An 18,360-nucleotide genomic window follows, 5' to 3' on the forward strand; every position below is an offset into this window, starting at 1 on the left:
CCCTATTAAAGAAGAGCTTTTCCCAGGCTGGGAACAGGGGGAAAAGGTCTGTGCAGGGACACCGGGTCCCCACCATTAGCACCGCTGTCTTCCCTCCCCAGTCCTTCACCCTGCCCTCCCTCCTCCGAGCCCCCACGGCTGCCCGTTGCCTTGCCAAAGCCTTTTCATCCCGGTGGAAGCCCCCCCTCCCCGTCACCCACCATCATTCCCGGGTTTCGGGGAGGAGGGCCGAGCTGTGCATATCCTCCTCGTCTCGGAAGTAGGCAGGTTTTCCCTGGGAGCTGGGGGACTGCTGTGCTTTCGCGGGGCAGTTGGCGACCATGTGGCTGATGCTCTGGCAGAAGTGGCATTTCTTGGGCTGCGGCGGGAGCTTGCACTCTTTGGCATGGTGGTCCAGCCCGCCGCAGTTGTAGCATCTGCGGGGGGGGGAGGAGAGAGATTCGAGGAGGAGAAATAAAATGAGGTGGGATGCTGCCGTGGCTGTGTCTGGGACCTGTCTCGCTACACAGCCAGAGCTGGGCTTAAAATGCCCCAGATGCTGCGGGGATGTGGGGTTGGCTCCTTGGGGGTGGATGGTGGCCCTGGGTTTGGTCCCTGTGGAGCCCCAGCTCCAGCTCGGCCAGTTTGGACCTGGCTCAGTGGTGCTGCTGGTACCCAGGAGATGGCAGCAAACCCCTGCACCGAAACCCAGCACTTGGGGACAAAAATCGGGGATGTTGGGGGGCTTCCACCCCTCTGGCTCCATCATGGTTCTGGCTTCTGTGTCTACAGACCCTGCACCCAGGGTCTGCTATGGACCAAAAGCCTGGGGTAGAGCAGGAACAGGCAATCGGACGACTGACAGCCCCAGCCTGGGGAACTGTTGCAGGGACGGTGGCCATCGGTGTGGGGACAACCCCAAAGGTGGCTTCTCTCACAGCTGTACCCTTGCAGTGCTCGTCCCACAGTGCCACCTTCACCCCAGAGTGATGTGGGCGGAGGCAGCTGCCTTGTGTCCATTTCAAATCCTGCATCTGTCTAGGACAGCCACAACCCTTTGCTCTTTCCTTTTCTTTCCCAGTTTTTTTCCAAATTAATTTTAAAACCCGCTTGTGAGAACACACAACCGTTGTGGGGTGGGCAGCATCCACAGGGAAAGCTGGGATGCCTCATCCCCGGACAGTTGGGACGGAGAGGACAGGAGAGGAGAGGGGGGACGAAGGGCAGAAACTTGCCCCGGGGCTCCCAGCCTCACCGTGGGAGACGCTGCCAGGACGTCCGGCCATTTCCTTCCCACAAGGAAGGGTTTCTCTTCGAGAAAATTACCCCTGCCCAGCACAGCTCCCCGAGATGAGGGGAGCGGCCGCCCGGGGTGTCCCTGACCTCTGCCCTTTCGCTGCTGGTTTGCTGCCCTTTCCCCACCAAGCTGCATCTGCCACTCATTAACCGCCGAAGGAAGCCGCTTTCCCAGAGGAAGGGTCGCTGCCCACCCCGCTGGATCTGAGCCCATCCCCATGCCGTGGGCAGGGTCCCGGACAGCTCCTGGTGCCCGCAGAGCTCAGCCCCTGCCCTGAATCAGGCCCTGGCCACCCCTTACCGGTCTCCTTTCGATCTGCGTTTCTGAAGGCTCTTGCCTTTGGGTCTCCTCTCGCTGCCGATGCAGAAGACGCCCCCTGGGCCGGTCACCCGGATGGACTCCAAACCTTTGGATGACTTCTTGAAGGTGAACTCAACAGCTTCGCCCTCCTTCAGGCTGCGGAATCCCTCCATGTGGAGCTTACTCTTGGGGGGCACAGGGAAAGGACGGGGATCAGCAGGGAGCTGGGGGGTCCGCTGGGCACATGACAAGCCCCAGCCCAGCAAACACCTCCCGTGGCACGAGAGTTGCCCATCACCCCATGCCTGCCCCTTGTGAGGTGACAGACATCAGGGACCAAGCTCGACCAGGCACCATCATCTCCCTAAAATCTCTGGAGCCCCGTTTGATAACTCAGAGCCTTCAGTGAGCTGAGGTACCCAGCCAGGTGGGGCTCACTGGTTTGGCAAGCAAGGTTTGGCAGAGCCAGCTCTGACCCGAATTTCAACAGTATTTGCTGCAAAATGCTGACTCTCAGCACTGCAAAACAGCCCCTTTCTCCCACTGTCACCCTGGGCTGGGGAGCAAGAGCTGCTCCTGCACCTCACAACACCCAGGGCTGGGGATGCTCATGGGGAGATCCAAAAATGTCATTTTGAAGAGACAAAAGGATCTTGAGGCTTTGCACAGGCACGTGTAATCCCGCTCGCTTCCCCGCGGACCAGCAGAACCCGTGGGACCTGGGCTGAGCTCCCTGCACACCCCGTCAAGTCCAGGAGGCTGGGAGCTGACACTGCCAGCCCGAGGTCCCAGGGATCCCCCTCACTGCAGCTGACCTTGCTTCAAACCTTTTAATTGCCTCCAATAATTAATTAGGCAGCCATTTGGCCCTGAATTGTCACTGCTGAGAGCACCTCCTGTCCCACCCAGGATCGCCACATCGGTCATCACCGTGCAATCAAACTCAGGAGCTCAGAAAGACCCAGGCTGGGGAGGGGGGTCATGAGATGATAGAAAAATCCGCTCTACTTTCATGAGCTCTCTCCATTTTAGCAGAACAAATTCATAAGGAGCCGAGCTGGGCGATGCAGTCGATGTCTCTTGTGCCAGCACGTGCTGCCACGAGCATCGCTGCCAGAGGACCGCTGCATCCCGGGCAGCGATTCGAGCAGGGCTTTCGCTCAACTTCGTTAGCAGAGCCCAAACAAGCGCCAGCAAAGAGTTAATGGGGATTTGCTGGCAGAGGGAGGAGCAGCTCCAGCGGGGCTGGGGATTCCCGGCAGAGCCAGCACGGTTGCTGCAGGACCCTGCATTTATGAATGAGCATCTCCCCCATTCATGGCCTGGCGAGTTCCCGTCACGTGGGCCGCGGCCGCCCATTCTTTCCGCACCGAGCTTCCCCACGCACACTGCCCGGGGACGGGCAGGCATGGCCGCTTCTCCTTTTCCACCCTAAATCTCACCAGGACCCCCATGGAAGCACCTCACATAAAAGCAAAGAAGGAGGAAATGGAGTTGTTGGGTTTTAGGAGTGAACTTTTTTCAGTGGGGTCTTGCAGAACGTGCACGTGTCTGGGGGCACACGAGGGAGGTGGGAACGCGGCAGAGCTTGAGGAACAACAATTGAGGCCCCTTTTTCTGCTGCTTTTCCCCTCGCTTCTGTGTCTGGGGGCTCAGATCTGGGTGGGACAGACCCCGTGGGCTGGGCCAAGTCACCCACATCCACCCTTGCCTGATGGGATGGGGTCCAGGGTGGGCTGGATGGGATTGTCACAAACCTTTGCTCTCTGACCTGCTCCTGCTCCCAAAAAGAAGTGCCAAACCATGAGCTATGAGGTTCCCAGTGACAACAAGGACGTGCCAAGGTCTCACAGCATCCTCTGCCCATCCGGGGCTGATCTGGGCAGGATCAAACACTCTGCCATGCTCAGCACAATGGCCAGACACCACTCCCCCCTGTCAGCTCAGCTTTCCCCCGGCGCTGAGCGTCACCAGGAGGATGCTGAGCACCACCCAGGCAGGAGCTCTGTGTCCAAAGCAGCTGCCAGCACAACACAGGAGGTACCTGGCTCAGCCTTGGCACCTCGGGGTCAGCCACCGTCCCCAGCGTGCTGCCCCGTCCCCAGCGTGCTGCCCCGCTGCCCTGCGTGAGGCACTTTGGGTGACAGGGGCTGCCACGGATGGTGAATTTGCCCCCGTTTTGGGGCTGCGTTTTGGGAGTGAGGAGGAGCTGAGCATCGCTCCATGGCGAGCATCACTCCGTGGCACAGGAGGCAGCTCCAGAGGCGGGGGGGCTGAGAGCCAGAGATCCTTATCGGGGGTGTTTGCAGCACCGGCTGGCCCAGCTGTGTTTACACTGCGGAGATGAAAACTCCCAGGCGCTCGGCCCCAAGCTTTGGGACAAAGCCGAGCCATGGCAGGGGGGACCCCATCGTACAGGCTGAGCCCCCCCCAGCTCAGCCCACACCTTGGGTGTCATCACCTGTGGGCAGCCAAACTGCTACACCCCCAGTGCTGGGTGTCCAGCTCCTTCCCCCCGTGAGCCATCCGTTACCCCCATTTCGAGGAAGAGGAGGGTTGAGGCAGAAGCTGCCGCAACATGACGGGGGGAAGCGATTTATTTTCCAGGAGCGGGTGAGGATGACAACCACCTCCCCGGCCCCCCGGCCCCCTCCGCCAAAAGGCCAAAGGAAACGCCCTCTCCCCGGGGAAGGAGGGGGGGGGCAGCGGCCGGGGCGCCCCAGCTCTCCCCCCGCTGCAGCCTTTTGATGTGAGCTGCAGAGTGGCTGGTGGTCCCTGCGCATCCCCCCTGCCCCCTTCCCAAAACACACACATTGCTGGCATTCCTCTGTTATCAGATAGGTAATCAAACTGCAGCCCATTGAATTAGCTGCATACCTCCTGCATCTGAAAGGAAGGGGCCCAGAGCCCCTGTCCCACACCACACACAAAGCCGGAGCCTTCCCAGGCCTCCACACACACACACACACACACACACCCCCCCCAAAAAATAAAGAGAGGAAGGGGGGGATTGGAGCGAGCCGGGGATGCTGGGGATGAGGGGGAGCGCAGGGGAGGGCCAGGGCCGGGAGCCACCGGCCAGCGAGAACAAAGGGCCGGCGGCGGCCGCGCTCCCGCTGCCCAAATTCCAGGAGTTCCAGGCCACGGTGGGGGGAGGAAGGGTGGCCGGCATGGCCGCGGCCCCTCTGACCCCCTGCAGCCCCTCTGCACATCAGCCCTGAGCCCAGTTCGCCCGCTGTGGGAGAGCTGGGTCTTGCCTGTTGGGTGCTGGGGTTTGGGGTCTGGGTGCCATAGCAGAGCTGAGGGGTCAGCTTTGGGGGGGTGGTTTTGGTATGGGGGGGTGTAGGGTGACCCTGGGCTCTCTCTGGGCTTGGAATCACAAAGCATCACTAGCCTCGTCGTAAAACTGTTTTAAAGCACATCCTAGCACAAGGATTTCACTTGTCATCATTAGGGTCCAGAGTTAATCAGTGGGCCAAGTAACAGAAGCAGAGCTGGCACAGCTTCACCCAGCTCTCTGTGACCCTCCAGGCACCCCCTCGCCAGGCATCACAGCGGACACCTCTCCGCTTTCCCACCCACCCCGCACCCCGGCAGCTCCGTGGTTATTTACGGCAGACAAAGACGCAGCACATGAGCGGCTGAGCGCTGCCCACCGCCCCCACGGCACTGGGTGTCCCCCACCCTCACTCCTTCCCCTTCTCCACCTGCACATGGGTGCCTTCATCCCTCCTCTTCCTCCCTCCCAGCACATGTCTCAGCACAGATCCCAGCATTAGACCTTCTTCCCCTCCCGGAGAGGTGACACCGTAGAGCACCCCAAATCCAGCCACTGCTCCCCAAACCTCCAGGCTCTGCTTCTCCCCCACCCTGCCAGGCTCCGGAGGGGCTCAGCCAACCCCGGGGTCACCATTGTCCCTGCGGCCTCCCCAGCGTGACACAAGGGGACGTTTATTCCCAGCCAGCCCCGGTCACTCAATCAAACCATCTTTGTGTCCGGAGGGGCCTGGGGCGGAGCGGCCGCTGCACCTCGCTCCCAGCAGCGCGGGAGTGTTGCGGCCAGTTAAACTGAAATCCTTCGGAAAACGAGCGGGGTTGGGACGCTGCAGCTGCAGGAAGGTGCTGAGCTGTGCCAGGGGTATGGCCGTGCCGTGCCCAGAGCGTTTGGGGCAGCCCGAGCCCACTGCAGCCAGGCCCCGTGCCTCAGTTTCCCCCACTCCGCGGAGGGGAAGTGGCCCAGAGGGACTCAGACAGACGGACCCCCCAGCAGGTCTGTGCCCCCATCACTGCACCCCACCTTTGCCTGCAGGCTGGGGGTTCCCTGTCCGGGGTGCACCCACTGCTGCACCCAGGGCACCCCAACCACCACGCTGCCCCACTGGCCTCTGCACCCCCAGAGCCACAGCGTCCCCGTCCCCAAAAATCTCTTGTTTTGCTCAAGCCCGCCCTGTGCTGCCAACTTCAACGCATCAGCCAGCCTGCTCGGGGCGCAGAGCCCCCCACAGAGCCCCCCACGTCCCGGCCAGCTTCACCCCACCACGACCCCCGAGGGTCCATCCCAGGGCAGAAGCACATCCCGGGGGAGCAGCCCCAGCCCTCCACCCCCCCCAGCCCCGCGGGACTCAGGTTTGGCCCAGCCGGTGCAGAGCAGCCCCTTCCTCAGCTCCTGCGCTGGCAATAAGCCGCTGTGCCGGGGCTAACGCTCGCCCAGTTTTTCAGGGCACGGCTCCGATTGCCACCGGGCAATGCCATCGCAATCCTGCTGGGATGCGGCAGCCTCAGCGCAGCTCCGAGCCGTTCCCAGCAGAGCAGGTCTCCCCTCAGTTGGGCGTTGCCCAACAGAAAACAACCCCCAAAACAGATTTCAGCTGCGTCAAGCGATGCCCCAAACCCCCCCGCCGCAGCAGGGCCAGCTCAGCTCCCCACTGCTAGCCACAAGGCCAGCAGGGAAACGTCCCTTTGCCTTCCCAGCCCATGTCTGGATGCGTCCCCAAGCAAAGCTCTTCCCTCTCCCCAAACCACACAGCAAATCTTTTCCCCGTGCCGGCAGTTTGAGCACCGGCGACTGCGCTGCTGCTATTTTTGGGCTCGTGGGCCTACGGCTCGAAGCAGGAGTTGCCCGTGGTCCCTCCGTGCGGCGCAGCCCCCCTGAGAGTGGCCGGTGGGTCCTCGCTCGGCTCCGGGGGCTTGGTGCAGAGATAAAGAGAGTGATGCCTGCGGGAGCCCATCGGCGAGAGCACGGGGGATTTAACAAAACATGAGCAGGGCTTTCCAGTATCTCCCTACTGTCATCCGTAGCAATAACCCCAAGGATTTTTTTCCCCATTCAACTAAAACCAAACTAAAGCCACTTTCCTGCCAAACTAACTACGCTTGCGCTTAGTTTTCCACCATCAACCGGCAAAATTAAACACTACTAATTCTGGGGGAAAAAAAAAAAAAAAAGCATCCACCAGAGTTTAATCCATCAGCTACCTGCCCTAAATCCACACTTTCAGCTCCTTCCATTGTATTTTTCCCCACTCTGAGGGTCCCAAACCCTCCCGTGCTTCCCAGGGGGCAGCTAATTGGGACCAGCAGTCGCATATTAATTTCATACTCTCACATTAAAGCAGGGGCACGGCCAGGAGCGGCAGCGCACCTTCCGTCAGCGATATCGGCTTCATCCCGCTTATTCTTAGGAGCAAGGAAATAGGGAAAAGGAAACGCCGGAGCTGGGGGTGGCAGAGACAGGGACTCGCCAAGCCAGCGGCTCCATCCCAGCCCTCCCTCCCCGGCTTTAACGGGAGCAATCCCATTCATTTGGGCCGTTTTATCTGGGAGACCATTTAAGGGTGTTTTCTCTCCCTGCCCCTCGCCCTGGGGCTGAGAGGGGGGAGCTGGGGGAAGGGATGTGCCTGCAGCCATCAGTTAATCTTTAGACAGAGACAGGAGGCTTTTTTTGTGTTCGTCTTGAGGGAGTTTCAGGGGTGGAATAAAGCCGCTCTCTTTCACTATTTGCCATCAGGACGTGGCGCACAAGCGGCGCGATACAATTTTATTCCAGCGGTTATTAAAAAACAAAACAAAGCAAAAAAAACCCCAAAGAAATTGCTCCTACCCCTCTCCCCTCAAAAGCAGAGATGCCGACCCGCGTTTCTACCCCAGGGGATCCCTTCCCCAAAGACACCCGTAACCCTGGTGCTCCCGGGTCCTGCAGCCACCCCGGGGTGCGCTGCGGGGTGACCCTGGTCCCGGGGAGCAAACGCAGGAGCGATGCCCATGAAAAAGCAGAAAAAGTGAGATATTAAATGTGTCCCGTGCCTCTATGAGCATCACGGGTCCGAGTCACTCAAACCACTGCTCTGAGTGGGTTCCCCCTTCCCCTCGCTGCCACCCCAGCGCCGCGCAGATGAAATCCCCCCGGTCGGATCCTGCCCTGCACCCCAGCCCAGGGGAAAGGCAGCAGGAAGGCTGGACCCTACTCCCCAATGAAGAAATCCTTCCTTGTGCCCCTGTTTTTTGCTCTTCTGCGCGGTCAGGGATGGAGTTGCCTCCAAACACGTGCTCTTTTTTTTTTTTTTTTTTTTTTTTTTTTAAGAACTCACGTCATGTTCGTGTCTTGGCTGTCCCCGTCCCCAGCCAAGCGCAGGGGGACGGCATGAGCGCAGGTGGGAGACAGCTCAGCCAAAATCCACGGCTGAACGGCAGCCGTCATCCTCCTCCAACCCATCCCCTGCCCGGCTGAGTGGGGATGGAGCCTGCACTGACCCCCACCCCCACGAGGCTCCTGGGGACAGCAGCACCCAGGGGACCGTGGGGGGACCAAAGCCTCCCCCTGTGCTGGCATGTGCCCGGGTGGCCCCAGGCTGCCCTGGGCTCTCAGGCAGGATAGGAGTGCCACATCCCAGTCCCAGCGGGTCTAACTACAGGCACAGCCTTACGCAAGGACACGCGGGACCATGTCACCAAGATGCCACAGCAGCGGTGGGGTCCCAGCGGTGCCCAGCAGCTCTCCTTGCCAAAATCACGAGAAGAAACCAAAAAAAAACCCCAACTAACATTGCTTTTATCAAGAATTTAGACCTGTTGGTTTGGAGAAAGGCTTGGAGACACAGAGCTGAGCTGTGCAGAGCAGCAGTTCCAGGGGCCGGGCAGCCCCTTCCCCTCCACTCTCCCCCAGGGCAGCAGGGCCAGGTTTGGGGATGGGCTGAGAACCTCAGGAGCTGCGCCCGCTTCTCCTGCTCCAACCAGCAGTCCTGAGCCTCGGGGCCACAGGCTGCCCAGATTTTGTCCTCTCCTTTTCCCAGGTTGCCTTCTCCACAGCCCCACACTCCTGTAAGTGATGCCCAGAGCCGCGGTGCAAGCCTGGGAGCCACATCCCCAGGGGACCACCACAGCTTTGGGGTCTTCAGGAGCACCAGCCTGATTTCTGCCACCTCGAGACCCCCACCCCTTTCACGTTGCCTCCCCAGGACAACCTGCTCTCCTCTTCTGTGCTTCATCCCCCCTGACTCCTCACAGCCCCCAAATGAATCCATCTCCAGTGTCCAGGGGAGGCATTTGAACCCAAATGCCTCATTTTTAGCTCACAATGCGAGGGAAAGGCAGCCCTGAGGAGCCCTGTTAGTCTCCTGTCCTGCCGAGATTTTAATCTCTTTGTGATCAGATAAAGGGAGAGCGAGATGGAGACGCGCTCCCTGCAGAGAAGGGCCATTCAGACCTGGTTCCTGTAATAAAGTGATTTAATAGATCTAAAGAGGCCAATTCCCTTCTTTCTCCCACAATTACTTCCTGTGGGTCATCATTCACATATGTAAATGAAGAGGGGAAGGAGCGGGTTATGGGGGGCTCTGGGGTGTTAAACCCCAATGGTGGTATGAGTGATGGGTGCTGGGCACAGCGACCTGAGCCCGGCACCCTGAGCGCTGGGTGTTGTGTCCCCCTCTGGCCTGTGCTGGCTTTTGCCCTCCCAGGCCTGACTCCCTCCCCGGGGAGCGGAACCAGCACCGGCTCTCGGGAAGCGCCTGGATGCTGGGATGGGGAGAACATCAGCAGAAGGGCCCGTTTCCCCACCAGCCACCCAAAAGCAGCAAGGCTGGGGTGGGAGAGTGAGTTTGAACCCTCTGTGAGGAGGGGCCGGGGCTGGGCCGGGGCTGGGGTGCTCTGCGGTGGGAGAGCAGCGACTTTGTGCCACCAGTGAGCAGGGCAGGAGGCAAAGCCCGACCTGGGGGGGAAAGACTCGACATCAGCCCAAAGCCACCCCGCTTCTGGTGGTGCCAAGCCCCACGCTGGGAGCACCCTGCTCTTCGCTGCAGCAGGGGACCCCCCACACACACCCGCTGCCCCTCTGCTACCCAAAATAACCCGATTTTACCCAGCGTGCACCGTATTTACTGAACGCAGCAAACCCTACACATGGGACCTCACGGCTTCCCCTGGCCTCGGAAAATGGGGAACACCAGGAGGCTGCACCTCTCCCTGTGCGGCGGGATGCTCCTGGCAGAGACACCCCAGCTAAATCTCTTTTCCTGCAGGAATGTGGGCAAGAGCAATCAGGAAACCAGACTGTCTGGGGGCAATAAACCCCCAGGAGAAGAGAGGGAGGGCGGGAGGCTTCCCCCCACGGGCCCTGGGTCCTGCTGTGCTACATTGAGATGTAAAGACCCATTTGCTCTCTTGAGAGCACCAGGATCTCGGTTTTCCCGGGCTGATTTGGAGCCCTCGTCCCCAAACCCAGCTGATTTTGGGACGGTAGCTCCTACCAAGGCGCTTCCACCACGCTGCACCCAACAGGAAAGGATTTGCTTCTCCCCTGCTCGTCATTCCCTTGCCAACTCGCCGTAGCCCTGCCTGGAGCAGCCACTGCCTCATGGGCAGGGGGTGAGAGACCCCCGGGAGCCCCTGGGCCAGAGGGTCCCCAGAGCCAGCACCATCACGCTGCGTCGGGCCGAATCCTGCGCGGCTGCTCCCAAGCACCCACAAAACCACTCGTGTTTGTTCCAGAGACCTGTGCCCCTTCGCCCGTGCTCGCTCTGCTCCCCAGCCCCGACGGCAGCCACTCTCCCGGGTTGAGGGGACACGGGCCACGCTCGTCACACAGGCCCCCGTTCCACGCAAGCCGGTGCTGAGCCCCACATCTCCCTCCCAACGCTGGCGCCGATTTGGGCACGATCCCCAAATCCATTTCCCCAGCTCCTAAATGGGGTCCCCCAGCAAATCCTCCCCCACCAGCCGGGTCGGGGGGGGTTCAAGCAGCTGCATCCCCGAATCCACAACCTCCCTCAGCACAGGATCACCGACACGCGTGGGGCTTCCCCACTCAGCAAGGTGCATGTGGGTCAAATCCGGACACGAGACTGTCACTATCATACAGAATCCATAGCGGCACGTCCGCGACCCCGCACGCCTTTGTGCCAGCCACAGCCGGAACGAGGGGCCCGGGCTGAGATCCCCCCACCCTGGGGATGAGCCAGAGCTGGGGAAAGCCCAATCCTGCATCCCTGCCTGGCTCAGGGCTCCCGGGACCCCAGTGCGGGGGGAAAACCAGCTCTTCCCCGAGTCCCTCCGTGGGGTGAGCAGCATTCCCGCTCCAGCACGTCCTGCTCAGCCCCGCGGGCACCTGCTCCCCTGGATCCAGCCCCGAGGGGCTCCCCAGGGATCCATGATGGGAAAATGAAATCGTTCGGGGATCAGCTTACAGGGCCGGTCCCCAGAGAGGAGCCCCAGGTTGCGGCAGGGCGAGCGGCCGTGCCTGCCCTTCGCCACCCGCCTCGCTCCGGGGAAACGAGCCCAGGGGACCCCGACCAGGGCGCGGGGTTGGGATGGGGGGGAGCCATGACCTCGCGCTGAGGCGGCCTAGAGGGGGTCCCCATCGTACCTTGCATCCTCCTGGTGCCAGGAGGCTGCTCCCCCTTCCTTCCCCAGGACCCCACGCAGGATTCAGCCTTGTACCTGGTGCACGAAGACATCCACGGGCGAGTCCAGGGTCGCGCCGCCCTTGGCGGTCATGGAGAGGAACCCGAAGCCCATGCGGACGTTGAACCACTTACAGATGCCGGAGCCGTGCAGCGGCTGGGGCTCGTTTTCGGCCTTGGGTGAGTCTCCGGCCGGCTCCTCGCCCGGCTTCGCACCTGGGGAGAGACCCACCGAGCCGCTGAGCCTGGGGTTGGGGGACCCGCGGGTCCCCCCCTCCCTGGCTCAGCCACCCCGTACCCAGCCGGCAGCAGGAGCCTCCCAAATCTTGCTCGGGTTGCCCAGGCTGGAAAAGGTGAAAACTCCCCCCCCAAAAACAACAAAAAAACCGCCCACAACCCAAAAAAAGCCCAAATAGAGTGGTCAGCTCTGCCTCCACGTGTGCGTGGGGATCACGCCAGGAGCGGGGGGGAATGAAGGCAGCTCCTGCCGGCACGACCCAGGCGGTGAGCGGGGTGGGCGCCCTAAATCCGTTCTCCCCTCTTAAACGTTAAAAAACGAAAAAAAAAAACCCAGCTGAAAAAACCCAAACCCAAACAAAAAAAGCCAAAAATTTTTAAAAAAGAAAAGAAAACACAAAAAAGGGAAAAACTCCCCCAAAATACCAACCCGAAATCCCCCCGCCCCCAGCAAGCCACGCTGGAGAAAGTCTCTCCCCTGCCGTCAGCATCCCCCCGCGGCACGGGGCCCCCCCCCGCTCCCAAACAACCCCAGCAGCCGCCACCGGCCCCAAACTTCTGGGCTCATCCTCGGGCTGGGGGGGAGGGGGGGGGTGGGTGGAAAAAAAAAAAAAAATATCCCCCCCCCGAGCCCTGCAGAGCTGCAGCGGGGGAGCGAGCCCACGGCGGGCCCGGCCGCGCTGCTGGGGTGCAGCGGGTCTGGGTGGGCCGGGGTCGTGAGGAGGGGGGTGGGGTGGGGGGGGTGTCCCTGTGCCCCCCCCGGCCGGGCTCTGCCGCCGTTATTAATAATCGCGGAGCCGAGGCGGGCGGCGACAATAATATAACTTAACCTGCAAACTGCTGGTTGGAAACAGACCCCATCCCGACACTCGCTTGCAAATTCCGAGTTGTGGCTGTTACCGCCTCCTCCCTCCTCCTCCTCGGCCAGCTTTGAGGGTATCAGCCCAGCCAAAAAAAGAAAAAAAAAAAAAAGGAAAAAGGAAAAAAAAAAAAAAAACCAACAAAAAAAACCCCCAGCTTAGACCCCGCCGGGAGGGAGCCGGGAGAGGTTTGACTCCATCTTCACTCCAACAATAGGGGTGGGAGGGAGCGGGAGGGTTTTTTCAAAGGCTCCCAAATTCTCGCAGACAATAGCAGCCCCCGCCGCCCCCGCCCCCCCCCCAAGGACCCACCCGCGGGGCCGGGGGGCGCCGGGCCCCGCTCCGCCATCCCGCCCCCACGTGATCCTAATTAACACCCCCGCCGGTAATAGCGACACATTCCGGGAGGGATTTGGAAAGGGGGGGGGGGGGGCAGAATGTGAGTGACCCCCCCACTTAGGGGCGAGGCCACCTGTCAGGGGAAGGAGCGACCCCCGTGGGGGCGGGGGAGGAGGTGGGACCCCCGAGGACTGGGGGGGAGTTTCCACGGCGTTTCTCCGTGCTTCCCTCCCCCCCCCCCCGCGGCCAACCCCACGAGCGGAGCCACCTGCGAGCCACGGCCCCGTTCCCCGGGACACGGCGGGGAACCGACACCGGGGAGAGCCGGGACACCGGGATCTTCCCGCTCCCCCAGCCCCATCCCGTGTCCCGCGCGTGGGGCGGGCAACCCCCGGGGACACGCAGCCCCCGGGGACACGCAGCCCCCGGGACGTGCCCCCCCCGCGTTCCGCCGGTGCCGGCGGCGGGGAGGCGCGGCGGGGGAAGGGGCCCGTCCCCCCTCCTTGTCCCCCCCACCTCCACCCCGGGCCGGGCGGGGACAAAGGGCGAGTGACCAGCGGCTCCATTTCCGGCGGGCGGACAATGCCCCGCTGCCGCCCCGGCCCGTGGGGGCACAGCGCCGCCCGCCGCCCCTCCCGGGCGCTGGGGGGTGTGAGTGGGGTGGGGGGGTCCCCACGCCACCGCCCCCCAATTCGAGCTAGCCGGCAGTGCCCCCCCACCCCCGTCCGCAGGGAGAGCTGGGGGTGGGGGGGTGGGGGGGGTGGGTGCTGTTTGCACCGACCCCCCCCCCCCAACACTCGGGACTCGCCCCGCGTGGTATCGTTGCGCGGAGCGGGGCGGGCACTGAGCGGCGGTTGGGCACGTCGGGGACAGCGGTGTCACCCGGGGGGGTGTCTCACGCGCACACACACACACACGCACACACCCCCCGGCTACCGCCAAAATCCCGCGTGGGGAAGCGCCCCCGCCCCCCCCCCCCCCCTCGGGGCCGCCGAGGCGCCGGCGCTGACCATGGTGCTGAACGTCCCCGGCCCTGTCCAGGGTCCTGGACGGCTCTCTCCCTCCTCCTCCTCCTCCTCCTCCTCCTTCTCCTCCTTCTCCTCCTCCTCCTCCTCCTCCTCCTCCTCCTCCTTCTCCTCCTCCTGCCCCGCACAGCCCCCGCCCGCCACCGAGGCTGCCCACAGTCGGTGCCCCTTCCCCGCAGAGCCCAGCAAGCCCCGCCGGACTCCCACCCGCGGGTCTGCAGTGACGGCAGCGGAGGAGGAAGAGGAGGAAGAGGAGGAAGAGGAGGAAGAGGAGGAAGAGGAGGAAGAGGAGGAAGAGGAGGAGGATGGTTTTTCTCTGCGTGCGCACCCCGAGGGCTGGGGTAGAGCTGCCTCCGAGGCAGCGTGGGGAGGGCAGCTGCCCCTAATGCCCCGTCAGGGCTCTGCGAGCTCAGTGAGGGTGAACCAGGGTCCCACGGAGCACGGGTGGGGCAGGAGGTGCCCACGACCTGCCCACAGCAGCGTTAATAATTCTAGGACGCTCATAGGGTGTCACCTCATCTTTACACCAGTTTTAACTGGGATTGACAGGGCTGGGGGAGGAAACTCCACTGGTCTCTTAACGTCAGTCTTGAGTCCAAACCCAAGGAGCAGCCTCTCGTCTGCGGCAGCAGGAGAGCAGAGTCCAGCCGGGTGCTTCCTGGGCACAGACCGAGATCCCCACTCCCACCCGTGACCAGGCTCTGGCAGGCTGCAGAGCTCCCTGCCCGGGGACGGGGCTGGCGGAGGTGACACGGGGCTGGGGAGACCACGGTGCGTGTTCACACTTGCTCACGTTCACGCTCCCCCTCTCCCTGCCGGTACCCACAGCCGTCCTGGGTGGGGACGGTCCCGCAGCGGGAGCCGGGGTGCGTCTGGTACCCCCTCCTGGCCAGCGAGGGCCAGGCCTGTGGGTTGCATTATTCTCGTTCTCCTCTTGTTTGTGGGATTATTGGGGTGAGAGGAAAGAAGGGGGGAAAATCCCCCCCAAGACTTGCAGGAGACCCTTCCGTGTGGCTCCGTTCCTCTCAGCTCATCCCTCCTCCCAGCCTGTCTCCTGCCTCGCCTCCCCCTGGGATTTGGGGAGGGGTCAGCCTGCTGCCTGCATGTTTCACTCCTGTGCTTCTGCAAAAAAAACCCTCGAGCGACCTCAGCCCACTCGTGGGGGATAAAGGGCACCTGAACAAGCCCTTGGCACTGGGCAGGGCTGGGGCCAGGGTTTGCAGAGCAGCCCTGAGAAACGGCTCCATCCCTTCTGTCCGTGGAGGGGACACCCCAGTACCAGCAGCCACACGGCTTGGGGACAGTGTCCTGGGGCCGACAGGACACCCTGAGTGGGGTGGGAGGTGGGCAGAGGCGTGGGGGTGCGGGGGAAGGATGTGGTGAGCCCTTGGTTTCTCCAAACTGAATCCTTCAGACAATAATCCATCACTGTGCACCAGTTTCCGCCCCCCCCCCCCCCCCCGCCCCTTCCTGATGGACAGGAGGGACCTGCAGCCCCCAGAGACACTTTCCTGTAACTATTTAAGCTCAGCAGCAGGTTTCTCAGCATCCCCTGATTTCTGCTCATCCTCGGTGACTTCCCACCCAAGTGATGCAGCCGCATCCCTGAGCGTGGCACTTCCAGGCAGCGTCCCTTTACATCCCAACCTCATCCCCGCCAGCTCCGGTGACACAGCCCCGCAGCAGCGACGGCCCCGCGTCATATTTCTGTGTGTGGTGTATTTGTTTTTGGGGCCTGTTGAATGGCAAATGCGAAAGGGAAGGGGACTCCTTCCTGTTCTTTCAGAGCCAGTCGCTGTGCCCTGCTCGGCTTCAAGGGAATAGCCAGCAAAGCGGCCGCTTTCACAAATAATGGCTTCATTAGATTGAAAGAAGTGGACAGTGACCTCTCCGAAATGGACTTTCTGACCCCTGCTGACCTCTGGCCCCGGCTCTGACAGCCTGTAAATCTTCCCCCTCGCGGCACGGCCGGGGCGAGGGCAGGCAGTGCTTTGCCAGAGCCCAGCGTCGGCGGTGCTGCCCCTGGTCTGGCATCACAGACCCCCGCACAGGCAGCACGGTGCTGCCTGGGGGCTGCCTGGCTCTGGCCAGGTCCTGAGCCTGGCAGGATGAGGCCCGGGGGATGTGCAAAGCCTGGGCACGGGGGTCACAGCTTTGGCAGAGATGGAGACCAGTGTCCTCATGGTGCTGCAAACCGCATCGGGGTTGGGCCTGGGGAGCTGAAGGGTCTGGGGAACCATGTTAGTGGGGCTGTGGCTCCAGCACCATCCCCCAGCACCACCACCCCCCAGTGAGAAGGCACAGAGCAGCCCAAAACCAGGGAAAACCGAGCCCTCTCCCTGCCCATCCCACCAGCATGACCCTCCTGGCTGCCCACAGACACACACAAACCTCCTCCAGCCCCCACTGAGCCCACCTCCCCCTCCCCTGCTGTGGGCACAGACCCTCCCCTGCAGCCCCCGGTGCCTCCTTCCCCCCACACACAGCCCAGGGTGCTGCCGACCTCCGCGCAGCCTCGCCAACCCATCTGCTGGTGGGGAAACTGAGGCACGATGGGGATCCGTGGCCAGTGGGTGCCTGTGCAATGGGAACCCACGTCGAGGTCTCCACATTGGCTTGGTGCCCCCTGCTCCCCAAGGCTGGCCCTTGTCCCCCACATCACCCAGCGAGCCCCTCGTGTCCCAGAGTCACCCACCGCCCTCCTCCCCATCCTTGCACGCTCGCTGCTGACCTTTGGCTATGAAACAATCAATAACGGAGGCCACGGTGCTGCTCCTCCCCCTCGCCAGCCCCCCGCACCCCCTGTTTGCCCCGTGCCTCGAACGAGCCCAGCTGATGTTGAGGGATGCCCCGGTATGTCCCAGCGCCGGGGACACGGGGCTGGGGGTGCATTGACCTACCGGAGACACGGGCGTGCTCCCAAGGATGCCCTAACCAGGCACCTTCTTCCCAACACCCCAAAAATGCCCCCCTGGGGCTGCTTTCCAGCTCTAGGGTGTCAGTGGGTGCCCCAAACCTCTGAGTTTGGGGCTCTGGGGTCTCCACGATGGGGATGGAGCGTGGCTGCTCTGCTGCCATCAGAAATGGGACTCCCCAGGGCATCAAGAGGGAAGGACGAGGGGCTCACACGCGGGGTGATGTGCCGGGATGCTGCCCAGTGTCAGGCGTCCCCACGGCTTCACTGCTCTTCGGATAAGGCAGGAGAGGGGTAAAGATGGGTAGAGACAGTCCTGGCCTGGAGTGATGGGTCATGCCCAAATTCGGCAGCTCCTCTTCGCATCCCCAGCTCCCTTCGATAAAAGCCCCCGGGTGGCAGCTGATCGATCGGCCGCAGCACGGGGATTGATCAGGATTTCAGCCCCATACATATTCCTGCTCTCTGATAAAGGGAAATCAATAGCTGAAAGAGATATTCCTCCGAGGCAGCAGCCTCCAGCAGACCAGGGCTCACAAGCCTTCCTTCGCCCCCTAAATCCCCCCACTCCAGTTCAAGCCTTGCTCCCCCTGACAGCAAACGAGGGCAGCGGGAGAGAAAAAGGCTCAGGGGGGAGCCGGGGTGGGGGCTGACATGTGGGGCCAGGGCGGGAGGTTGGGGAGAAGGGGCAGAGCTTCTCCTCCCGCAGCTGAATCTCACCTCCCAAAGCATCGGCCTGCCCTGCGTCTTCCTCCTCTCACCAGTGGTCTGGCAAAGGGGGCTCTCCTCTTTCTTAGGGTGCTAGAGAGCCCCCCCCCCCCCCCAAAGTCCTGGGGAGGACACACCCACAGTCCATCACCACCAAGCACCAGCAGCTGCGGCTGAGCCCGCCCTGCCCTCAGCCCCTTCCCCAGTGCTGAGACCTGGAAACTCATTGCAGGTGTGGCTGGAGCAGCACCCTCCAGGTGCCTGTCCCATGGGGACAAGGTGGGGGCACCCAGCATTCAGCTGGCGGGGGAGCTCTGCCTGCAGGCGATACAGCTCTGTGTGCCCATGGGTGCCTTGCACAGGGGCTCAACCCCCCCTGAAATTCAGCCTGGGGGGTGGCGTGGGTCTGGGTCAGCCCAGATGGACCCTTCTCATGTGCCTGCTCCTGTTGTGCCTCAGTTTTCCTACCTGTAAAATGGGCCTCATGCCCAGGAGCTTTCAGGTGCTTTGAGACCACCCACGGGGACATGCCCCACACTGGCCACCTTCACAGGGACAGTGTCACCCAGGGGAGCCCAGGGGCTGGGGTGGCTCTGTCCCTGCCACCGCAGGTGTCCCAAGAGCCCAGGGAACATGAGCAGAAGCCTCTCCCTGGAGCATCCCCACGAGCTGCTGCAGAGACCTGATGCACTCGGTGCACCTCAGCAAGCCCCTGCTCTCCCCACCAGGTGCCAGCTGCGTGGCCGGACCCAAAGCTGTTTGTTATCTACACCCCGGGGTTATTTTAAGATTTCGGGCCCTTCCA

The 18,360-nt window shown here is 62.4% G+C and overlaps 1 protein-coding gene across 1 annotated transcript; it reads right to left on the reverse strand.

Annotated features, from left to right (window-relative positions):
* Positions 1 to 202: 202 nt before the first annotated feature.
* LIN28A (lin-28 homolog A) lies at positions 203 to 12,923 on the reverse strand. The gene is made up of 4 exons (XM_074894325.1): positions 12,540 to 12,923; positions 11,510 to 11,688; positions 1,577 to 1,761; positions 203 to 416 (listed from the first exon to the last, which is right to left on the reverse strand). Exons 1-4 carry the CDS (start codon positions 12,568 to 12,570, stop codon positions 203 to 205), a joined length of 609 nt encoding a protein of 202 aa, XP_074750426.1. The 5' UTR covers positions 12,571 to 12,923.
* Positions 12,924 to 18,360: the final 5,437 nt, after the last annotated feature.

The sequence above is a fragment of the Strix uralensis genome, chromosome 25, assembly GCF_047716275.1.
Source record: "Strix uralensis isolate ZFMK-TIS-50842 chromosome 25, bStrUra1, whole genome shotgun sequence".
NCBI classification, from domain to species: domain Eukaryota; kingdom Metazoa; phylum Chordata; class Aves; order Strigiformes; family Strigidae; genus Strix; species Strix uralensis.

What these genes read in the sequence shown, in the direction of transcription:
- LIN28A (XM_074894325.1), bottom strand. Translation starts at nt 12,570, where the DNA reads ATGGGGTCTGTTTCCAACCAGCAGTTTGCAG. An exon ending in TTCCAACCAGCAGTTTGCAG is followed by an intron (nt 11,689 to 12,539) that starts GTTAAGTTATAT and finishes GTCTCTCCCCAG; the next exon opens with GTGCGAAGCCGGGCGAGGAG. An exon ending in CGCAGATCGAAAGGAGACCG is followed by an intron (nt 417 to 1,576) that starts GTAAGGGGTGGC and finishes CCCCCCCCGCAG; the next exon opens with ATGCTACAACTGCGGCGGGC.